This window comes from Erythrolamprus reginae, chromosome 4, assembly GCF_031021105.1.
Source record: "Erythrolamprus reginae isolate rEryReg1 chromosome 4, rEryReg1.hap1, whole genome shotgun sequence".
In the NCBI taxonomy this organism is placed as follows: domain Eukaryota; kingdom Metazoa; phylum Chordata; class Lepidosauria; order Squamata; family Dipsadidae; genus Erythrolamprus; species Erythrolamprus reginae.
In genome coordinates this window covers 34504787-34525942 of record NC_091953.1, presented here as the reverse complement: position 1 = coordinate 34525942, position 21156 = coordinate 34504787, and the positions used below count along the sequence as shown (strand labels likewise).

Here is a 21156-nt window from a genome sequence, read left to right as displayed (position 1 = left end):
TTCTTATATTCTTCCTCATTCTTAACAAGGGGAATATTTTGCTAATAGTTTTTAATTATTAGGTTGCATTTCACTTTTTCTTCCAAGAAATATATTAATCCCACACTTTCTATCCCTGTGAGGTAAATTAAGCAGAGAATGAGCTTTGTGGCTATGTGAGGATCTGATTCTCTCAATTCACTTTATCACTAATTGATCACGCTGCTTTCCAAAAGACCTTTATGCATAGATTATTCTTCTTCATTTATAACTTTTATTTCTGTTTTTTTTTTTAAACTAAGTGGTGCACTCAAATAGATTTGAGACATTCATCCCAAAATCCCAGAATCCTGTTCCTTTTTAATTTAACAGATTTAAAAGAAAAAGATTTGGAATCCTGTCTATTCTTTTGTAATATAATTTCCCCCTGAATAATAAAATTCTGATTTTATTCCATCTAAAATAAAGCTGTTCTGTTTAGCATAAAATAAAACCCATAGCATAGAATAAAGCCCATCTATGGTTGACCTCTCCAGATTCCTAAGAGGTCAGTAAAGGGCGTGCATAAGCGCACTAGCGTGACTTCCGTCCCCTGTCCTATTGTCTCTCCTATATCTCCTATATCTTCTCTTCTATCCCTATATCTTTTCTTCTGTTCCCTCATTGATATATTTTATTCCTATATTTTCTCTTCTATTATTTTACTTCAAGTGTATACTCTATAACCTTCATTTATAAAGGTTATAAATAAAATAAAATAAAATATGTTACGGTAATTAAAAAACATCTATCATTAGACATATATTTTGTCAACGATAAGCATATTGTCTTCAAACAAAAATGTGCCTTGTAAATAATGCAAGACAATTTTTGATAAACCTCAGTACCTTACAAGAAAAAGCTGAATACAGTTGATTTTGAGTATCTACATTTTTATCTGGATAAACTCTATTTACCTGTAATTTTCACACATAGCGGTGAATGACAGTATCTGCCTGACCTTTTCTGGAATTAGGAACTATCACAGTCAAACCTGAGACATCCAGATAATTTAAAGCTAGAGGTCAGTTCAGAAATTTTAAAAAACAGAATAACAGAATAGTTCAGAAATTTAAAAACACCCCAGAAAGAAATAGTGGCATGATCTACAATTATTCTGTTTTTAACATTTCTGAACTAACCCAGAACTACATTTATTCTGTTGCAAAGAAATGGCCATAGATGTTCCCAGGAAAGACACTAAGTGTTAAGTACAGCTCTAAGGGAACTTTATTTAGTTTTTAAGTCTTACATAAAGGCTGTTGCTTAGATTTTTTTTCTATGATGATAAATGAATATGGAGTTTTCAAATGAAGTGTTAATATATAAAATGGATTGAAATTAAGTTTATTAAAACTTATTTCCCTCCACCCTGGTATTGGGTCCATTAGCTTCCCTGCCAGATTTATTCAATGGCTGATGATTCTCAGCATGTGCACCAAATGACAAGAGGATAGACATATCCTAGTGCTAGAGGAACACTTCTATATTGTGTTACGTAGAAGTTAAAATTCTAAAAAAGCATTGAATTTGATAAAGGATACCTTTGAATAATATTTTATTGTTTGGAGTACTAGCTTTCTATAGGGCAAAAGATGGGCTTAACAGTAAGCAATAATAGCGAATACTCCAAGCACATTACTAGAAGAAGGGAAGAACCATATTGTCTATCTGTTCATTCTGTTTAATGGTACAGTTACATGGCTGGTTTGTACACAAAGTTAAGTTTAACATATAAGTTGCATCTAAATTACATATCCTAGAACAGTGATGGCGAACCTAAGGCACGGGTGCCACAAGTGGGACATGGAGCCATATTTGCTGGCACATGAGCCATTGCCCTAGCTCAACTCCAATGTGCATGTGTGTGCCGGCCACCTGATTTTTGGCTCACACAGAGGCTCTGGGAGGGTGTTTTTGGCCTCAGGAGAGCCTCTGGGGAGATGGGGAAGGGTGTTTTTACCCTCACCCGGCTCCAGGGAAACCTTTGGAACCTGGGGAGGGTGAAATACGAGCCTGCTGGGCCCACCAGACATTGGGTAGCAGGACATTTCCAGGCTCCAGAAGGCCTTTGCGGGGTGGGGGAAGCTGTTTTCGTCTTCCCCAGGCATTGAATTATGGGTTGGGCACTCATGCATGCGCAATAACACGCACGCACGCTCTTTTGGCACCGGAGGAAAAAAAGGTTCGCCATCACTGCCCTAGAAGCATGATTTGTTTGTTTTCCAGAACAAAGAAGTATAAAAAATGCATGCATGCACACACATAATGTTCAGATGATTCCAAAGGAATGTAAAGAACACGGAACATACTATATAATTCTTTGCAATAAATACAATCTAAATGAAAATGCCTTTGGTATATTCAATTTTACCTATTGAAGTACTGATCTGCAGTCTTTTGTTTTGCCCACAGGATACTTTTCTCCTTGTTTACCAAACGAAACCAAGAGCCAAATAGCTTCCTCTTTAGAGTAATTTCATGGGCTTTGTTTGCACGCTCTTCCAGAGTAAATACGTAATCCTTATACTGAAAGAAGTCCAATGAAATGAAAAAGGTGTCATTCAATTACTGAATGTTTACATTTTATACAACAGCAACAGAAGTAGGTGGAAGAAACAAAACATTCTACTGCATATGTCAAAGGAAAAAAAACCTCACAATGCACAAATGCCAATGTACATTCAACACGTGGTGCGATATACACACACAAGGAGCTTTATGCTCCTTTCCTCTTCATTACTTCAAACTCCTGGCCTCCAGCCTAGATTAGATCAGAATCTTTTAGAAAATGCCTACAATTACTTTTTTATGTATATATATCTATATTTTTTATGTATATATATCTATATATAGATCTATATATAGATCTATCCTAGTCTCCCTTAATTTTCAAATTCAGCTTAAACATGTGACATATATATATATGTATACATATATATACATGTATATATATATACATAAAAAAGTAATTGTAGGCATTTTCTAAAAGATTCTAATCTAATATATATATACTTCCCCTTTTGCTCACCTTTATCCAGTTCCTGAAAGACCTTCTAAGCAATTGAGAGCAATGGAGATCCTCAGCTTGAGCTATTCTGCATGAATGGGTTTCTTGCACATGATGAAGCCAGGCAAGAAAACATTTCTGTTGCAACCTAGTACAGTGATGCCTTTGCGCCATCTAAATTCATAGATCAAGAAAATATATGGTTACTGGTATAATGGGTGCAAGGAGGGTCTTGTAATTAAGGTTGTGTCATTGAAACATCACTGACCAAGCCCCTTGGTCCAATAACCAAGCTGAATAGATTCTCAGAGCAAGCACATTCTTTTTTCTCTATTTCAACTTTATAGTCTGACAGCACAATTGCATCTTCACTTATTAATAGACCTAGAACTGAGGGGTCTCATACTTATACAGTGTTCCCTCGATTTTCGCGGGGGATGCGTTCTGAAACCGCCCGCGAAAGTTGAATTTCCGCGAAGTAGAGATGCGGAAGTAAATATTTGGCTATTTTTGGCTATGAACAGTGTCACAAGCCTTCGCTTAACACTTTAAACCCCTAAACTGCAATTTCTCAATACCTTAGCAACCATTTAGATTATTACTCACCATGTTTATTTATTAAAGTTTATTAAAAAATATATTTATTAAAGGTGGACGAAAGTTTATGACGTCATCGGGCGGGAAAAACCGTGGTATAGGGGGGAAAACGCAAAGTATTTTTTAATTAATATTTTTGAAAAACCGTGGTATAGCCGTTTCGCGAAGTTCGAACCTGCGAAAATAGAGGGACCACTGTACTTAATTTGTAGGTAGTTCAGATTTTTTTTAAAAATGCTCAAAATATTATACAGTGATCCCTCGAGTATCGCGAGGGTTACGTTCCAAGACCCCTCGCGATACTCGATTTTTCGCGATATAGTGGTGCAGAAGTAAAAACACCATCTGCGCATGCGTGCCCTTTTTTCCATGGCTGCGCATGCGCAGATGGTGGAGTTTGCGTGGGCGGCGGGGAAGACCCAGGGAAGGTTTCTTCGGCCGCCCAGCAGCTGATCTGCTCGGCAGCGCGGCAGCAGCGAGGAGCCGAATATCGGGGTTTCCCCGCCGCCCATGCAAAGGGGAAACCCCGATCTTCGGCTCCTCGCTGCTGCCGCGCTGCCGAGCAGATCAGCTGCTGGGCGGCCGAAGAAACCTTCCCTGGGTCTTCCCCGCCGCCCACGCAAAGGGGAAACCCCTTTCTTCGGCTCCTCGCTGCTGCCCGCCCGCCGCTCGCCCGCCCACCCGCCGCCCGAGAGCAAGAGGGGGAGAGATAGAGAAAGAGAGAGAAGGAAAGAAAGAGATGAGAGAGGGAGGAAGAGAGTGTGAGAGAGGAAGAAGCAAGATAGAGAAAGAGAGAGAGAAAGAAAGATGAGAAAGGAAGAGAGTGACGTCATCGGGTGGGAAAAACCGCGGTACTGTATAGCAAAAAAACCGTGGAGTATTTTTTAATTAATATTTTTTGAAAAATCGCGATATAGCGTTTCGCGAAGATCGAGAACGCAAAAATCGAGGGATCGCTGTATTTCAATGTTAGTAAATGAGCTCCAATTTTGGAAATAATTGGCTCCACTATACAAGTCATTTCTGCAAACGGTATCACAGTCTGACATTTGATTTTTGGGACACAACATTTGGAGATGCCAACCATAACACTCATTCTGGATTGCTATTACGTTTCCCCCCTTTTTTAAAAAACTTGTCTTCTGATATTTTGTTGGACTCACGAAATTTTTAAAAGCTTTTTCCATCAAGGCTGTATAAACTAGACTTAGAGAATGATTCCTTCTGGCTGTGTTAGTTCATGCATTTTCACCACAACACAGAAACCTGATTTGATGAAAAAACCTTTTCACTCACCAACACTTCACACACTGGAAAATAGCAGAGGATTTATCATCAGCACATGAAACTAACTTTATTTTCCAAAATGGCCAGTTTTAGTCTAGTTCTTACCACCATATTTTCTTCAGATTGCTCTGTAAGTCTTTTCCAGGCCTTTAACCCCTGTTTGAGTAGAACCTTTGTGTAGTGGCCTTCAGCTCTGGATAAAAGTTGCTGTTCTCTCTCTAGCCTTCTCTGTTTTTCCAGTTCTTTCTGTAATTGATAAATCAGAAAATCAGATTTTAGAGAATTTAACCAGTTCATTAAAATATTACTATTCCTTGGGCAAACAAGTAAAACTCATATGCTCAAATCTTGATTTCTTTCTGAACTGTATGAAATAGAGATATTATTGTGGACATATACATGTGTCCAAAGGTCATTGCCAAAAGCATTTTCTTCATGCCAATCTGCATCATTTTGAATATTATTAATATTATTATTTATTAGATTTGTATGCTGCCCCTCTCCGAAGACTCGGAGCGACTCACAACAACAATACAAATCCAATAGTTTAAAACAATTTAAAACCCCTTAATATAAAAAACAGTCATACATCTCAGACAAACCATACATAAAACGGAAACGGCCCAGGGGAATCAATTTCCCCTTGCCTGACGGCAGAGGTGGGTTTTAAGGAGTTTGCGAAAGGCAAGGAGGGTGGGGGCAATCCTAATCTCCGGGGGGAGTTGATTCCAGAGGGTCGGGGCCACCACAGAGAAGGCTCTTCCCCTGGGCCCCGCCAGATGACATTGTTTCGTCGACAGGATCCGGAGAAGGCCAACTCTGTGGGACCTAACCGGTCGCTGGGATTCTTGCAGCCATCTTTTTATGATTAGGGACTATACACACAGAATGACCACTGAAGTTTGATGAATATCAGGTTTGGGAAGTTGCAAAACCTAAAGCAGTACAATTCAGATGTTGCAGGCCTTAATTATGTCTCTGTTGTTGCTTTCTCTATTATTTACTCTTGTCAGCTCTAGGACTTAAAAAAAAAAGCCAACTATCAGTAGCAGCAGTTTTCACTTGCTGTGCCCTTTCCTCCTAGATAGGATAAGATTGAAAGAGCAAGGCATCAAATTACAGTGGCAAGGAAGTTACTCATTCATATATCAGGAGGTTCATTTGAGGGCAGTCTAATTACTCCTCCCAATCTGTTACCAACTTTTGAACACAATCTCATTCAGAAGCTTTCATTTAAACAACAATGCCAGGCTAGCTTAACTCAAGAACACAGATCTGGAACTATTACTGTACTTTATATTACAGCAATTAATATGGCTTTGATATAGGGGTGTTTACATTTTTTTTTTTCTGAAATAGTGAAAGTAATTTTTTTTCCTGAACAGCTTTGACACTGCTTGAATTAGACTAGTGTCATTACAAAATCATACTGAAAAGCCAGTTTAAACTAGAGTTTTATCAGTAATAGATCTGTGAGGTATCTGGTGGCACAATCTTCCACTCACCATGTGCCGCAATCTCTTCTCTTCTTGTTTCTTCTCTAATTTAGCCTCTTTTTCTGCTGCTTCTTGTCTTTGACGTTCTTCTTCTTTGGCTTGCATCTCAGCCTTAGGATGGTATAGAACAAGACAAGTTAAATTACATTTAAATCTCAGTCCCCCCAAAAATACAGAAGTTCCAAAGCAATGCGTAATCAAAATAATGATATGGATTTTACACACAATGGGGGTAAAGATAATATTTTATTCAGAATCATTTTTAGCAATGGTGGTGAATAGCATTGCCAGCAGTAATTAGTCAGAAAACCTACACATTTCAAAAGCAGGGTTTCACTTGTAAAATGTAAATATCAAAAACAAATTTCCACTACAGTGTTCCCTAGATTTTCGCGGGGGATGCGTTCCGAGACCGCCCGCGAAAGTCGAATTTCCGCGAAGTAGAGATGCGGAAGTAAATACAGTGATCCCTTGATTTTCGCGAGCTCGTTCTTCGCGAAACGCTATATCGCGATTTTTCCCACCCGATGACGTCACTCTCTTCCTTCCTTTCTCATCTTTCTTTCTCTCTCTCTTTCTCTATCTTGCTTCTTCCTCTCTCACACTCTCTTCCTCCCTCTCTCATCTCTTTCTTTCCTTCTCTCTCTTTCTCTATCTCTCCCCCTCTTGCTGGCGGGCGGCAGGCGGCGGGCGGGCGAGCGGGGGCATCAGCGAGGAAGACCCAGGGAAGGTTCCTTCAGCCACCCAGCAGCTGATCTGCTCGGCAGCGCGGCAGCAGCGAGGAGCCGAATCGGGGTTTCCCCTTTGCGTGGGCGGCGGGGAATCCCCAATCTTCGTTTGCTCGCTGCTGCTGCGCTGCCGAGCAGATCAGCTGCTGGGCGGCCGCAGCAGCAGCGAGCAGACGAAGATCGGGGTTTCCCCGCCGCCCACGCAAAGGGGAAACCCCAATCTTCGTCTGCTCGCTGCTGCTGCGCTGCCGAGCAGATCAGCTGCTGGGCGGCCGAAGGAACCTTCCCTGGGTCTTCCCCGCCGCCCACGCAAACTCCACCATCTGCGCATGCGCCACCATGAAAAAAAGGGTGCGCATGCGCAGATGGTGTTTTTACTTCCGCAACCCTACATCGCGAAAAATCGATTATCGCGAGGGGTCTTGGAACGGAACCCTCACGATAATCGAGGGATCACTGTACACTATTTTTGGCTATGAACAGTATCCCAAGCCTTCCCTTAACACTTTAAACCCCTAAATTACAATTTCCCATTCCCTTAGCAACCATTTAGATTATTACTCACCATGTTTATTTATTAAAGTTTATTAAAAAAATGTTTTTTAAAGGCAGACGAAAGTTTGGCAATGACATATGACGTCATCGGGTGGGAAAAACCGTGGTATAGGGGGGGAAAATCGCAAAGTATTTTTTAATTAATATTTTTGAAAAACCATGGTATAGACGTTTCGCGAAGTTCGAACCCGCGAAAATCGAGGGAAGGCTGTATTATAATTTGTTAGTTGGAGATGAAGTCTAGTTGGGTAAGAAGTTTAATTTTTAAGTCTAAACTAGGGGGTTGCATAACTGTTTGCTGTTTTACTGATGAAAAATAGAGGGATTTTAGCTGTATCTGATACACTTTTTATTGTATCCATTTTCTCACAAAATGTTTGGTTTCTATGCTGGGAAGGAGAAAAAGATGGCCTTTCTCCCTTAACATGCTTTCTTGCTTACAGTGTCTCCTCATCTATAAAACTTATCATCTGCTCTTCAGTATAAAACATTATTGTCATGTTATTAAGGCAAACCAACTTCAGGGGCCAGGGTATTAATTTATTAAAGCTCTGGCATGTGAATGTACCGTATATACTCGAGTATAAGCCGAGTTTTTCAGCCCAAAAAATGGGCTGAAAAACACAGCCTCGGCTTATACTCGGGTCATTGACAAAGTCACCACACGAGGGCGCCATTGCTTGAGCCAGAGCGAGGAGGCACCAGCTTTTGTCCCCTCTCGCACGCCGTAGTTCCTCTCCCTAGCTCAAGCAGAGGCAGCCATTTGCTCCAACCGAGAGGGGAAAAAAGCAATGGTGAGTAACTATTCCTTGCTCTCTCTGCATTGGTATTTTGTGGTAGTTGCTGTCCTTGCTTGGATAGGATCTAATAATGTGTTATGAGGCAGAGCTAGACAGGAATTCTTTTTCTATCTGTCTATCTTTCTATCTATCTATTTTTCTATCTAACTATTTTTCTATCTATCTATCTATCTATCTGTATCTATTTCTATCTATCTATCTATTTTTCTATCTGTCTGTCTGTCTATCTATCTTTCTATCTACATCTATCTGTATCTATCTATCTATCTATCTATCTATCTATCTATTTTTCTGTCTGTCTGTCTGTCTATCTATCTTTCTATCTATATCTATCTATCTATCTATCTATCTATCTATCTATCTATCTATCTATCTATTTGGTTTTCTATGCTGATAACCTCACAGCAGCTAATGCTGAAGCTCTTCTTTGGATACACTTATTTATTTGTTTGTTTGTTTGTTTATTTATTTAATTGGATTTGTATGCAATCCCTCTCCAAGGACTCAGGGTGGCTCACAGCATATATAAAAACAGAACAATAATGTAAATCCAATTAATGATGAGAAGGAATCCAGTTTTGAAGGATTTTAACTCTTAGGTTTTAGCTTTGTTCCTGATCGAGCTACTTTTTTTACTTTTTAATTTATTGTTAATATTGTTAATTTGTTTACCCTCTTTTAAATTTACAGAGCTAGTTTACTGGTTTTCTTTAAAATAAATATTCTAAAACATGTCTCAATTAATGTAATTTTATTGTTTTCCATTTTTATAAGTTACCAGTAGCCACTGCATTTTCTAACCTCGGCTTATACTCGGGTCAATACGTTTTCCCAGTTTTTGTGGCAAAAATTGGTGCCTCGGCTTATACTCGGGTCGGCTTATACTCGAGTATATACGGTAGTTTATAAAATTGAGGCTGAAATTTACAGGTGACTCAACTTGGATGCAGTTTTATATTGTTATGTGGTTTGTAATTTGTTTTATATTCACTGCCTAATTTCCTTGGTTAGATGGAGGGCCACAGAAATTCGATTAAAAAAACAAAAGGCTAATAAATAAAATTTCATGTTTATATTTTAAACATCACATTAGTCCTGAGCAGTGTGGTCGGGCAGTAGGAAAAGCAAGTAGGATGCTTGGCTGCATAGCTAGAGGTATAACAAGCAGGAAGAGGGAGATTGTGATCCCCTTATATAGAGCGCTGGTCAGACCACATTTGGAATACTGTGTTCAGTTCTGGAGACCTCACCTACAAAAAGATATTGACAAAATTGAACGGGTCCAAAGACGGGCTACAAGAATGGTGGAAGGTCTTAAGCATAAAACGTATCAGGAAAGACTTAATGAACTCAATCTGTATAGTCTGGAGGATAGAAGGAAAAGGGGGGACATGATCGAAATATTTAAATATGTTAAAGGGTTAAATAAGGTTCAGGAGGGAAGTGTTTTTAATAGGAAGGTGAACACAAGAACAAGGAGACACAATCTGAAGTTAGTTGGGGGAATGATCAAAGGCAACATGAGAAAATATTATTTTACTGAAAGAGTAGTAGATCCTTGGAACAAACTTCCAGCAGACGTGGTTGGTAAATCCACAGTAACTGAATTTAAACATGCCTGGGATAAACATATATCCATCCTAAGATAAAATACAGGAAATAGTATAAGGGCAGATTAGATGGACCATGAGGTCTTTTTCTGCCGTCAGTCTTCTATGTTTCTATTGTCTACCTGCCGGATATAAAAGTCAGAAGTAAGTTTTACTTGCCATTTTTTCATCTTCTCGCTTTTTTTTTGCTTCATCCAATTGTTTCCTTCGTTCTGCTCGCTGAACTGCTCTCTCTTCCATAGCTAAACATTCAGGAGAAGGTGTGCAATGATGAGGATAAATTAAATTTGAGACTTGAAAAATGCAGGATTTTGCTTTAAATTTTGTTTCTGACTGATCCATATTGAACTAGCTAATATGTGTTCTCTCTCACTCTCACTCTCTCTTTCCCAAAGGTCACTAAATGAATGATTGTCATTAAATACAAGTATTATTTTAAGGCAACTTACCATTTAAAGAAGTTGGACAAGTCGATGCCATTCTTCATAACTAACCACAAGAATACTTTTCCTCTAGTTAGACTATTAATAACTAATAACTAATTAGATATGAATAAAAGGTACTTAGACTTACAATATAGTACATTAAGAAAAACAAATTATTGATTACAATGCACATTACATGTATTGCAATGTGATTCTGAATAACCATAAACTTAATTGAAGAAAATATTTAAACATGTTTATGTAAATATTTCAGGAAGAAATATGTATACAGCACTTACAATTATTTCCTGCCCTAGTTGTTCTAATATTTCTGAGACTGGTTGAAATACACTGGCATTATTTGTCAGTGGTCAGATAAAGTGTATGAATTATATTATACTGTCACAATGCTAGTGACCTCACCATGTCCAGTGAAAATGTTATTCAACAAGATGTCCAGAAAAAAAAGAACATTTTAAGTTTTAATTCAAAGATAACCACAAAATTTAGGGTTTGAAATAATTTACACATAGGAGTTGAAGTTTGCCAAGAAGGCCAATAAAAAAAACCCAGCCCTGTATTTGTATTATAACAATCATATATTTTACTACAGCATTTTATAGCCAGGAAAGACTCCAGAAGTTTAAGTACATACCTCTAAGCAAGGGATGCGGTGTGACTAATGCTTTCAAAGTCCTTCTCTTATGAGTGATAGGCTGCTGAACCTCTGACCTGAATAAACCAAAAGGTAGGAGAGGGGGGGGGGGTAAGTGACAATTGAACAGAAAGGTCTTCAGGGGTCATCAAACTTGGCAACTTTAAGATTTGTGGACTTCAACTCCCAGAATTCTCCAACCAGCTATGCTGGCTAGAAAATTCTGGGAGTTGAAGTCCACAACTCTTAAAGTTGCCAAGTCTGAAATCCTCTGGTCTTGGTATAAAGATTCTACAAAGCAAATACTTGAAATAGAAAAAAAATGTTCTGTGAATAGCGTAGACTATAGCCAAAGCATGAGATTCAAAATAACTTTGGCATGATTGAAATAATTAAACTGACCCTTGTAAGGTTAGGATCTGGATAGGATTTGGAAGCTAAGTCTTATGAGGATCATTAGAGAATCTGTGACTCTTTAGCTTGCCATAGAGAAGTCTGAGGGGAGGATATGGCCTATCCATTTCTTAAAGACTGTCATATCATGCAAGAGCAGCTTTTTCTGTTAAAATTAAGGAAAGGATAAGGACCATCCAAGAAAGCAGATTCAGTCTATTGTATATACAGTGATACCTCATCTTACGAATCCTTCGTCATACAAACGTTTTGAGATACGAACCCGGGGTTTAAGATTTTTTTGCCTCTTCTTCCGAACTATTTTCACCTTACGAACCTGCCACCACCGCTGGGATGCCCCGCCTCCGGACTTCCGTTGCCAGCCGAAGCACTCGTTTTCACGCTGGTGGGATTCCCCTGAGGTTCCCCTCCATGGGAAACCCCACCTCCGGATTTTACGATGCTGCAGGAGAATCCCAGCAGGGCAATCCCACCAGCACGAAAACGGCCGCTTCAGTTTGCAACGGAAGTCCGGAGGTGGGATTTCCCAGCGAGGGAAGCCTCAGCGAAATAGCAGCATCGCAAATGCTGCAATTTTTCTGAGGCTTCCCTCGCTGGGAAACATTGTTTCGGCTTACGAACTTTTCACCTTATGAACCTCGGCCTGGAACCAATTAAGTTTGTAAGACAAGGTATCACTGTATTGAGAAAAACTTTTAGACAGTAAAAAATGTAAAAAGTGAAGCAGTTCTACCCACAGTAATCTGTTGTGGATGATGCAATAGTTTGTTATGGTTAGCAGAGGGTTGGACCAGATCACTTATTAGATCTCTATCTTCTGCTGCAATGTATGAGGCTAAAATCCAACTCAGAATAACTATACTTATTACAGCAATTCTGTCTATACCTGCAGAAAGTTATTATCCAACTTATTAAAGATACCATACCAGGACTTTGTCCTTACTTTTTTTTTGTTCCACGATTTTACTCAGTCTTATATATGAATTCATTGAGTGTTCCCCCACTATATTTTGTGTACTTTTGGAAAACTTTGTACACTTTTGGAAAACTTTATAATATACACAATATTTCTTTTTCAGTGTTTTCCCTAAATAAATCATAACCATTGAAATAAACCACGTTACAAAAATTTAAAAAATGAAATCATTTCAAGACAATTGGTCTCTGATTCTGTTACAAAAAATCCTTGCAAACTTCACAGTGTAAGATTTTGTTAATCTAGTTATTCCCCCTTTCCCCTTTTTATTAATCATAAGAAAAAGTGTCCTTTGCATGGCAACAGACATCTTATTTCTTAGCCATGCATTTGAGTGGTAGGAATAAAAATGATAAACACCCTCGTTTGATTGTCTGTTAAGGTATCAAGCCACATGCAACTAAATAAAAATAGTTTTCCTCTGCTCATTTTTCTTGTTTGCCTGTAATTATTTTGAACTGAAGTTCCTTAGACTACTCAATTATTACTACTACTGCTATTGTTGTTTTATTATTAAAGCAATGGAAACAAATGATTAAAATTGGACAAATAATACTGAGTATTTGAACCTAATTTTAATTACAATTAAAAACATCAGTGTTACTTTCAAGTGTGCTGCTCCAACCACATTCTTTTAGCTACTAGATAACAAAATCCCAGTGATGATATCATCATCATCATCATCATCATCAATATCAACATCATACCTTACAATTTTAGTATTCTTGCAATTTGATTGGTTTTCTCTCAGTTGCTCTTCTTCCTTAATTTCTGGAGTGTTAATGTTAAGTGCCGTGGTAGCAGTTGTAGTTTGCTCAACCTCCTCCCAAGCAGTGTGTAGCCTCTGAATGCCCTGTAGTTTACAGATCAGCTCTTGCTGTTCTTGAAGCTGTTGTTGCTGTTCTTCAATCAGATGTTGCTGTTCCAGGGGATCCAAAATATCGGAAGATTTCTTCTGTTTTGATAGATGTTGCATGCAATGCTTTGTTTCATTCCCAAACCTGGCCTGGTCCTGAAGATTCAAAGCAGCATGTTTTCTGGTGATTTGCCATGGGAATTTTGGTTGACCTGGTGAATGGAGATTGCATTTTTTACTTGTCCCTGGAGAATTTTCTCTTTCAGATTTTGCAGTTGTGGGATTATGCTGAATATACGGTACTTCAGTCAGCTGGTTAACCTCTATACAGTTTACCTCTGCATCACTTGCAGGTTTGTCTTGGGAAACTTCTGTCTCAAGGATTTTCTTGGTAGGTCTTGAGAAATCTGACGTTAGTTGCCCCAGTGATACTTCTTCCAAGAGTTTTGCCATTTTTCTCCTCATTTTTTCTTTGTTCACTTCTAGTTCTCTCTTTTCCATCTCTAGTCGGCTCCAGCATTGCCATTCAGCAAAGAAATGACGCAAAATGCATTTCCGGTTAAATTCTATTGCCAGCTGGTTTTTCCTAAATTAAGATATTTTTAACATTAATTTGGAATCCCTGATAGAACTGTTTGACTTTTATTTATTTATATAAGAGCTGAACATGCATTACTAAATGTGGCCCTCTAGCATCCTATTTGCAGACCCCAGATCCTCTACAGTAGGCAAAACTGATTTGTTTCCATAATAAAGTTCTTTTGGAGCTTAAGTGATAAAATGCATCCATTTGGTCTCTACCTCCACCCAAGTAGACTAAAACTTTCAAATATCCTAATATCAGCAACCATGGCTATTGCAGTCCTCAGAGGACATTAAAATACAGCCCTCAGACAAAAAAATTATTGTGTATATCTCTTGTAGTGACTTCTTACTTTGAGAAATATATTGTTCTGCTTGTTGTAGTTTTCACCATACAGTGATACCTCGTCTTACAAACCCCTCATCATACAAACTTTTCGAGATACAAATCTGGGGTTTAAGATTTTTTTGCCTCTTCTTCCAAACTATTTTCACCTTACAAACCCAAGCCGCTGCCACTGGGATGCCCCGCCTCTGGACTTCTGTTGCCAGCGAAGCGCCCGTTTTTGCGTTGCTGGGATTTCCCTGAGGCTCCCCTCCATGGGAAACACCACCTCGGGACTTCCGTGTTTTTGTGATGCTGCAGGGGAATCCCAGCAGCGCAAAAACGGGTGCTTCGCTGGCAACGGAAGTCCAGAGGTGGGGTTTCCCAGCGAGGGGAGCCTCAGTGAAATCGCAGCATCACAAAAACACGGAAGTCTGGAGGTGGGATTTCCAGGACTTCCGTGTTTTTGCGGTGCTGCAATTTCACTGAGGCTCCCCTCGCTGGAAACCCCACCTCCGGACTTCCGTTGCCAGCGAAGCACCCGTTTTTGCGCTGCTGGGATTCCCCTGCAGCATCACAAAAACACAGAAGTTTCGGAGGTGGGGTTTCCCATGGAGGAGAGCCTCAGGGGATTCCCAGCAGCGGAAAAACAGGCGCTTCAGCTGGCAAAAGGGGTGAGTTTGGGGCTTGCATGCATTAATCGCTTTTCCATTGATTCCTATGGGAAACATTGTTTCGTCTTACAAACCTCGTCCCGGAATCAATTAAGTTGGTAAGATGAGGTATCACTGCATTTCAAATAATATGGGTCAAGCACAAAACAACTGCTGTTAGTAAGAGCCATATCAGCATATATCTGAGGGAAACCATTAGGCCTTTTACAAGCCTATTGAATTTTTTTTTCTAACAAGTTTTTACTCAATAATGATTGTGGCCATGATGTAGCCTGCTGGTTGGGACAGTTCAAATGTACTTTGCTTTCCCTGCATTATGTTAATGGATTCCTAATGTAATTTCTTGGAACTCCATGAAATAATAATAGATTCATTCAGGAATGGTTACTCATCAAAATTATAAGATCATACTCAGTTTTGCAAAAGTCAAGAAATAAATAAAGACTGGGGCAAGAGGGAGGGAAGGAAGGGAAGCTTTGAAAATTTTAAAATAATGATAGTATTAAATCTACCAGCTGAATTGTCCTTGAGTTTATATAAGTGGCACAATATTCAGAAAACATTTGCACACCAATGGCACGAATTATATATTAATGAATACTAATGTGGATAGTTTCCTTACAAAAGAATGAAATGCAATAGCCCAAGTGAAAAGTTTTAAAACATACCATCATAATGGCTTTTGAGATGCATTTTATGTTTTCTTTTTTAAAAGCACTCCAATAAACAAACCAAAATAAAAATAATTAAACCAAACATAAGAGTAACCTTCAACTTCATAGAAAGGAATTGTATTAACATTGCTACCTATTTTGATCCCGAAGCTGATTTTCCATTTTTTGAGTCTCCTTCTCCAGTTTGTGAGACCATGAATAATCTCTCCAGGCTCGCAAAATCTTCAGCTGGCACTTCCAGTCTGCAAGAGCTTTTGCTTTTCCCATTTTAATTCTGAGGTCCAGAATAAACTTGTACCAGGCAGAGAAATACTTCCGTAGGCACTACAATGAGAATCAAGTAGCCATGTTCCATTGCATCATATTTACATTTCTGATAACGTAAAATATTGGAGTATTACACTACATGCCTTCAATGTTTATTTATTTTATTTATTTATTATTTAGATTTGTATGCCGCCCCTCTCCGCAGACTCGGGGCGGCTCAGAGCAGGATACAACAACTCATGACAAATCTAAATATAATTTAAAATATTTAAAATATTTTTTAAAACCCATATTTCTAAACAAGCATACACACAAACATACCATGCATAAATTGAACATGCCCGGGGGAGGTGATTCAGTTCCCCCATGCCTGAAGACAAAGGTGGGTTTTAAGGAGTTTACGAAAGGCAGGGAGAGTAGGGGCAGTTCTAATCTCTGGGGGGAGTTGATTCCAGAGAGTCGGGGCCGCCACAGAGAAGGCTCTCCCCCTGGGGCCCGCCAACCGATATTGTTTAGTTGACGGGACCCGGAGAAGGCCCACTCTGGGGGACCTAATCGGTCGCTGGGATTCGTGCGGCAGAAGGCGGTCTCGGAGATATTCTGGTCCAGTGCCATGAAGGGCTTTAAAGGTCATAACCAACACTTTGAATTGTGACCGGAAATTGATCGGCAGCCAATGCAGACTGCGGAGTGTTGGTGAAACATGGGCATACCTAGGCAAGCCCATGACTGCTCTCGCAGCTGCATTCTGCACGATCTGAAGTTTCCGAACACTTTTCAAAGGTAGCCCCATGTAGAGAGCATTACAGTAGTCGAACCTCAAGGTGATGAGGGCATGAGTGACTGTGAGCAATGAGTCCCGGTCCAGATAGGGCAGCAACTGGTGCACCAGGCGAACCTGGGCAAACGCCCCCCTCGCCACAGCTGAAAGATGGTTCTGTAATGTGAGCTGTGGATCAAGGAGGACGCCCAAGTTGCGGACCCTCTACGAGGGGGTCAATAATTCCCCCCCCCCCAGGGTGATGGATGGACAGATGGGATTGTCCTTGGGAGGCAAAACCCACAGCCACTCCGTCTTATCCAGGTTCAGTTTGAGTCTGTTGACACCCATCCAGGCCCCAACAGCCTCCAGACACCGGCACATCACTTCCACTGCTTCATTGACTGGACATGTTCATTGACAACTGTAACTCCCTTCATAAATTGTAACATTTATTACTGTATGCGTATGTGGAAGTGAATATTAGATATGTCAGAACGAATAGAAAAGTATGAAAGAAATACACTAGATAGTTATGCAGAGAGCATGAGGACTGATATATGTAAGACAAATATATGAAAATTGAGAAGCAGACTTGAAAAAGCCAGGGGATGATGAAGTTAATATCATAAAAAATAAATATATACAGTAAAATAAGTATGTATGAAGCGGAATTAAAAACAAGGTTTGAAAGATATTGAGAAATATAGCAAATGGTATTAGTGCAATCTAGATTTTCTTTTCTCTTTTGTGTTTCATTTCTTTTGTTTACTACTATCTTCTTTTCCTGTGCTTTCCATAATATTGCTAATACTGAAAAGGTAGAAATTGGCATTTTTAAAATGCAGACATAAAAAAGTAGAAAGTTCTCATTCCCATGCCTGAACTCATATATGGTAAGTTCTCATTTTAAAAAAAGAGAAATCTTTTTTAAAGAATATAGTAATATGCTACTTTTTCAGTTAACATTTTAAACAATAACCAAATCTCATTTCAGCAAGTAATCCAGGATGCATTGCTCTTTGCTGCTTAAGCATGTATGATATCCCTAGAATCATCCACAAATTCGTTCAAATTAAATATTATTTTTAATGTCTAAATTGTCATTATTCTCATGATGTCATCATGCTCACTGTCCTTGCATAAACTTTTGTCACATTTGTATTCACCAAGTGCTAAAAGTGATGACTTCTAGCACTTCTTTTGATCTCTGACCTAAAATGTGCTTAGTTATTTTAACAGATCATTCATACAGCTCCATGTTTTATGAAAAGTGAAAATTGTTTAAACAATTACACACACACACACACATACATTATACAATGGCCACTTAAGACACGCATATAAAATACCAGCTAGTGAGAACTTGTATTTAATTGAATCAAAATAAGGTTCAGGAGGGGAGTGTTTTTAATAGGAAAGTGAACATAAGAACAAGGGGACATAATCTGAAGTTAGTTGGGGGAAAGATCAAAAGCAACATGAGAAAATATTATTTTACTGAAAGAGTAGTAGATCCTTGGAACAAACTTCCAGCATACGTGGTTGGTAAATCCACAGTAACTGAATTTAAACAGGCCTGGGATAAACATATATCCATCCTAAGATAAAATACAGGAAATACTATAAGGGCAGACTAGATGGACCATGAGGTCTTTTTCTGCCGTCAGTCTTCTATGTTTCTATGTTTCTAAAATAAGTTAAAATTATGTCTTCAAATAGTAAATATACTACAGTCTTATGCATGGCTGTTGATTAGTAACATTTATGTGGCTAATGCATATAAGTACCGGTAGATGCTATAAAAGCAACTGCAGATTGTTGTTTCCCATTTACTAATTTATTCTTGTTTTCAAGTCCATGCTTAAGTGGCATAAACATGTGTGGCATTTTACAACACCAGATCATACTCAAAACAGTGCATTTTATCAAGTGCAAAAATGACTCTCTTGATTTTCTTGCTTTAAAGAAGAAAAAAAGTTTATAATAAAACATGGGGTAAGATAACATTGCTATTATGTATCCTCAGGTTTAAGATTAGTCATGAAGCAGTTTTCACAGCAGATTCCAGTTTTTGGCATTCATCTGCTCCCTTAACCTTCTATTATCCTTTCAATCTCAAATCTATACATTTATCCTCAGTTCATTTTAACTTAAACAGCACCTTGAGCATCTTAGTTCAGTGAAAACTGTTAAGAATTCTAGCTCTGCAAAGAGGGGCGGCATACAAATTTGATTAATAAATAAATAAAGGAACAATCCATCTCATAGTGCTGAAAACAAGATCATGAATGTCCTCACCTTCTGATCAGCAGTGTTGACTTCGCTCAGTAGTTCCTGCTTTCTGGCCTGTTCTTCCTCCTTTTGTTCTTCATTGTCACAATTCAGATAGATATGTTTAGCAGGAGGGAGACCAACTTCTATCAGAGTCTGTATTTTTTTTAAATTGTGTCTCTTTCTTTCCCTAAAATAAAGACATTTTGTGGGAGGTTAGAGAAAAATAGTAGAGAAAGAGGAGCACGTGAATCAATTTGTTATTAGTTAGAAATCCTTATTTGATATACTTTTTATTTAAACTGAGCAGGTTTTAACAGGACTGTTGTAATACTGTACATTTAGTTACTGCAGTGTTCTCCATTTCATAAGCTAATATTACACAATATGTCCTGAAACAATTCTTAAAGAATTATAATATAGGAGCATAAAAGGAAAACTGCATTACCCTGTTTCCCCGAAAATAAGACGTACCCCCAAAGTAAGGCATGTCAGAGGTTTTGCAGAATTTGCTAATATAAGGCACTCCCCCAAAAATAAGGCGTAGTCAAGTTTACATACGGTACGGTGGAAAAACATACGGTACCATTCAAAGCTGTCCATAGCGGTACCGTAATAATGTGGCGTCCCCTGCTGGCACCTTCCATCGCTTTGTACCGTCCAGTACAGTGCGTAGACTGTAGTTCCTCTGGTGGCCGGAAGCTGCAATAGTGGGAGTATACTGTTGTACCATATAAATGCAGTCGTTTGTGTGTGTGGGTGCCATACTGACAGGTACCGTACTATAATCAGTGTACCGTACGGTACACTTTCTTTGGGGGTGTCAGCTTTTCTGCCTGTGAATTTGTCTTATTTGAGAAATATAAGGCACCCCCCGAAAATAAGACATAGCACAACTTTTGGAGCAAAAATTAATATAAGACAGTGTCTTATTTTTGGGGAAACACGGTAGTAGGCTCCTATAGTGTCCTAAAGAGGTAACTACAGAGATTTTCAGTCATCTTAATGTCTACCATACGGTAGAAGTTGACAATTTGAAAAAAAACCAATTGCAATCAAATAGGATACACATGAAAAATAGTTTGACTTCTGATTTAATTTTTACAGTTCACATAACAATGTACCTACTTGGCTGTTGATTTTGAAAAGCACATAGAGATGATTTGGAAAAGAAGATTTAGTAGTTTCTCCCATGTCTACAAATATCAAATACATTTCATTACATTTGGAAGCTAATCAATCTTGGAGATAAGGTTCTAAGTTGTCGTACATTTATATTCTCCCTCACTCCTCAGAACTCACGGTGATTTTTAGATGATCTTTCATCTATTTAGTTGCAGTACATTTGCTCTATCACAGCTGTTTGGATTCTGTTTTAGGATCTAGAATGAACTGATTTTTCTCCTACGCTTACATTTTCCGTGCTTCTTCCACGAGATGTCTTTTTTCTCCCAACTCCTTCCGCAGTATTACCATTTGCTTTTGGATCGCTTCTTCTTCCTTTTTGGCTTTCAGAGCTTTCCTCTTTGTCTCCTCTTGCAATTGCTTTTGAGCCTCTGACATTGCTAACTTCTTCAGGGCTTTTTCTTGTTTTAGAAGTTCAAGTTCCTTCTGCCTTTTCAAGCGATTTTCTTTTACCTGGAAAAAAAGAACAAAAAGGAGTGTGAAAGCACAGGCTAGTCATTGAACTTGATTGCCAAATGACGTCTAATCACTAGATGAGGAACTTATACAGCAAAGAGTTGACTCTTCTATCAGTAAAAAGTTCTGATCAAAATATGCAAGTAGGCTTCTGATACCGTGTTTCCCCGAAAATAAGACACTGTCTTATATTAATTTTTGCTCCAAAAGTTGTGCTACGTCTTATTTTCGGGAGGTGCCTTATATTTCTCAAATAAGACAAATTCACAGGCAGAAAAGCTGACACCTCCAAAGAAAGTGTACTGTACGGTACACTGATTACGGTACGGTATCTGTCAGTATGGCACCCACACACACAAACGACGGCACTTATATGGTACAACAGTATACTCCCACTATTGCAGCTTCCAGCCACCAGAGGAACTAGTCTACGCACTGTAGTGGAGACTGTAATGGCGGTGAGACAGAAGCAGACTGTGTCTACTGTACTGGACGGTACAAAGTGATAGAAGAGGCCAGCAGGGGACGCCAC

At 38.9% G+C, this 21156-nt stretch overlaps 2 protein-coding genes across 5 annotated transcripts in view; one reads left to right on the top strand and one right to left on the bottom strand.

Annotated features, from left to right (window-relative positions):
- Positions 1-21156, bottom strand: part of CCDC191 (coiled-coil domain containing 191) — a 33233-nt gene that overhangs the window by 1715 nt on the left and 10362 nt on the right. For 2 of the 4 annotated variants that reach the window (XM_070749935.1, XM_070749937.1), the window contains 11 exons: positions 20398-20621; positions 19545-19685; positions 19011-19173; positions 15816-16006; positions 13279-14013; positions 11182-11258; positions 10261-10343; positions 6418-6519; positions 5018-5158; positions 3050-3202; positions 2393-2547 (listed from right to left, as the gene is read on the bottom strand). In XM_070749935.1, coding sequence (XP_070606036.1) covers positions 2393-2547; positions 3050-3202; positions 5018-5158; positions 6418-6519; positions 10261-10343; positions 11182-11258; positions 13279-14013; positions 15816-16006; positions 19011-19173; positions 19545-19685; positions 20398-20621 — 2165 coding nt within the window. The remainder of the gene's footprint in view (positions 1-2392; positions 2548-3049; positions 3203-5017; positions 5159-6417; positions 6520-10260; positions 10344-11181; positions 11259-13278; positions 14014-15815; positions 16007-19010; positions 19174-19544; positions 19686-20397; positions 20622-21156) is intronic. The other 2 variants (XM_070749938.1, XM_070749939.1) reach the window with 1 other exon arrangement.
- The window catches only part of QTRT2 (queuine tRNA-ribosyltransferase accessory subunit 2), a 43408-nt gene continuing 30606 nt past the window's right edge, over positions 8355-21156 (top strand). The window contains exon 1 of the mRNA XM_070749941.1: positions 8355-8485. The gene's annotated coding sequence lies outside the window, so the exon portion shown is untranslated. The remainder of the gene's footprint in view (positions 8486-21156) is intronic.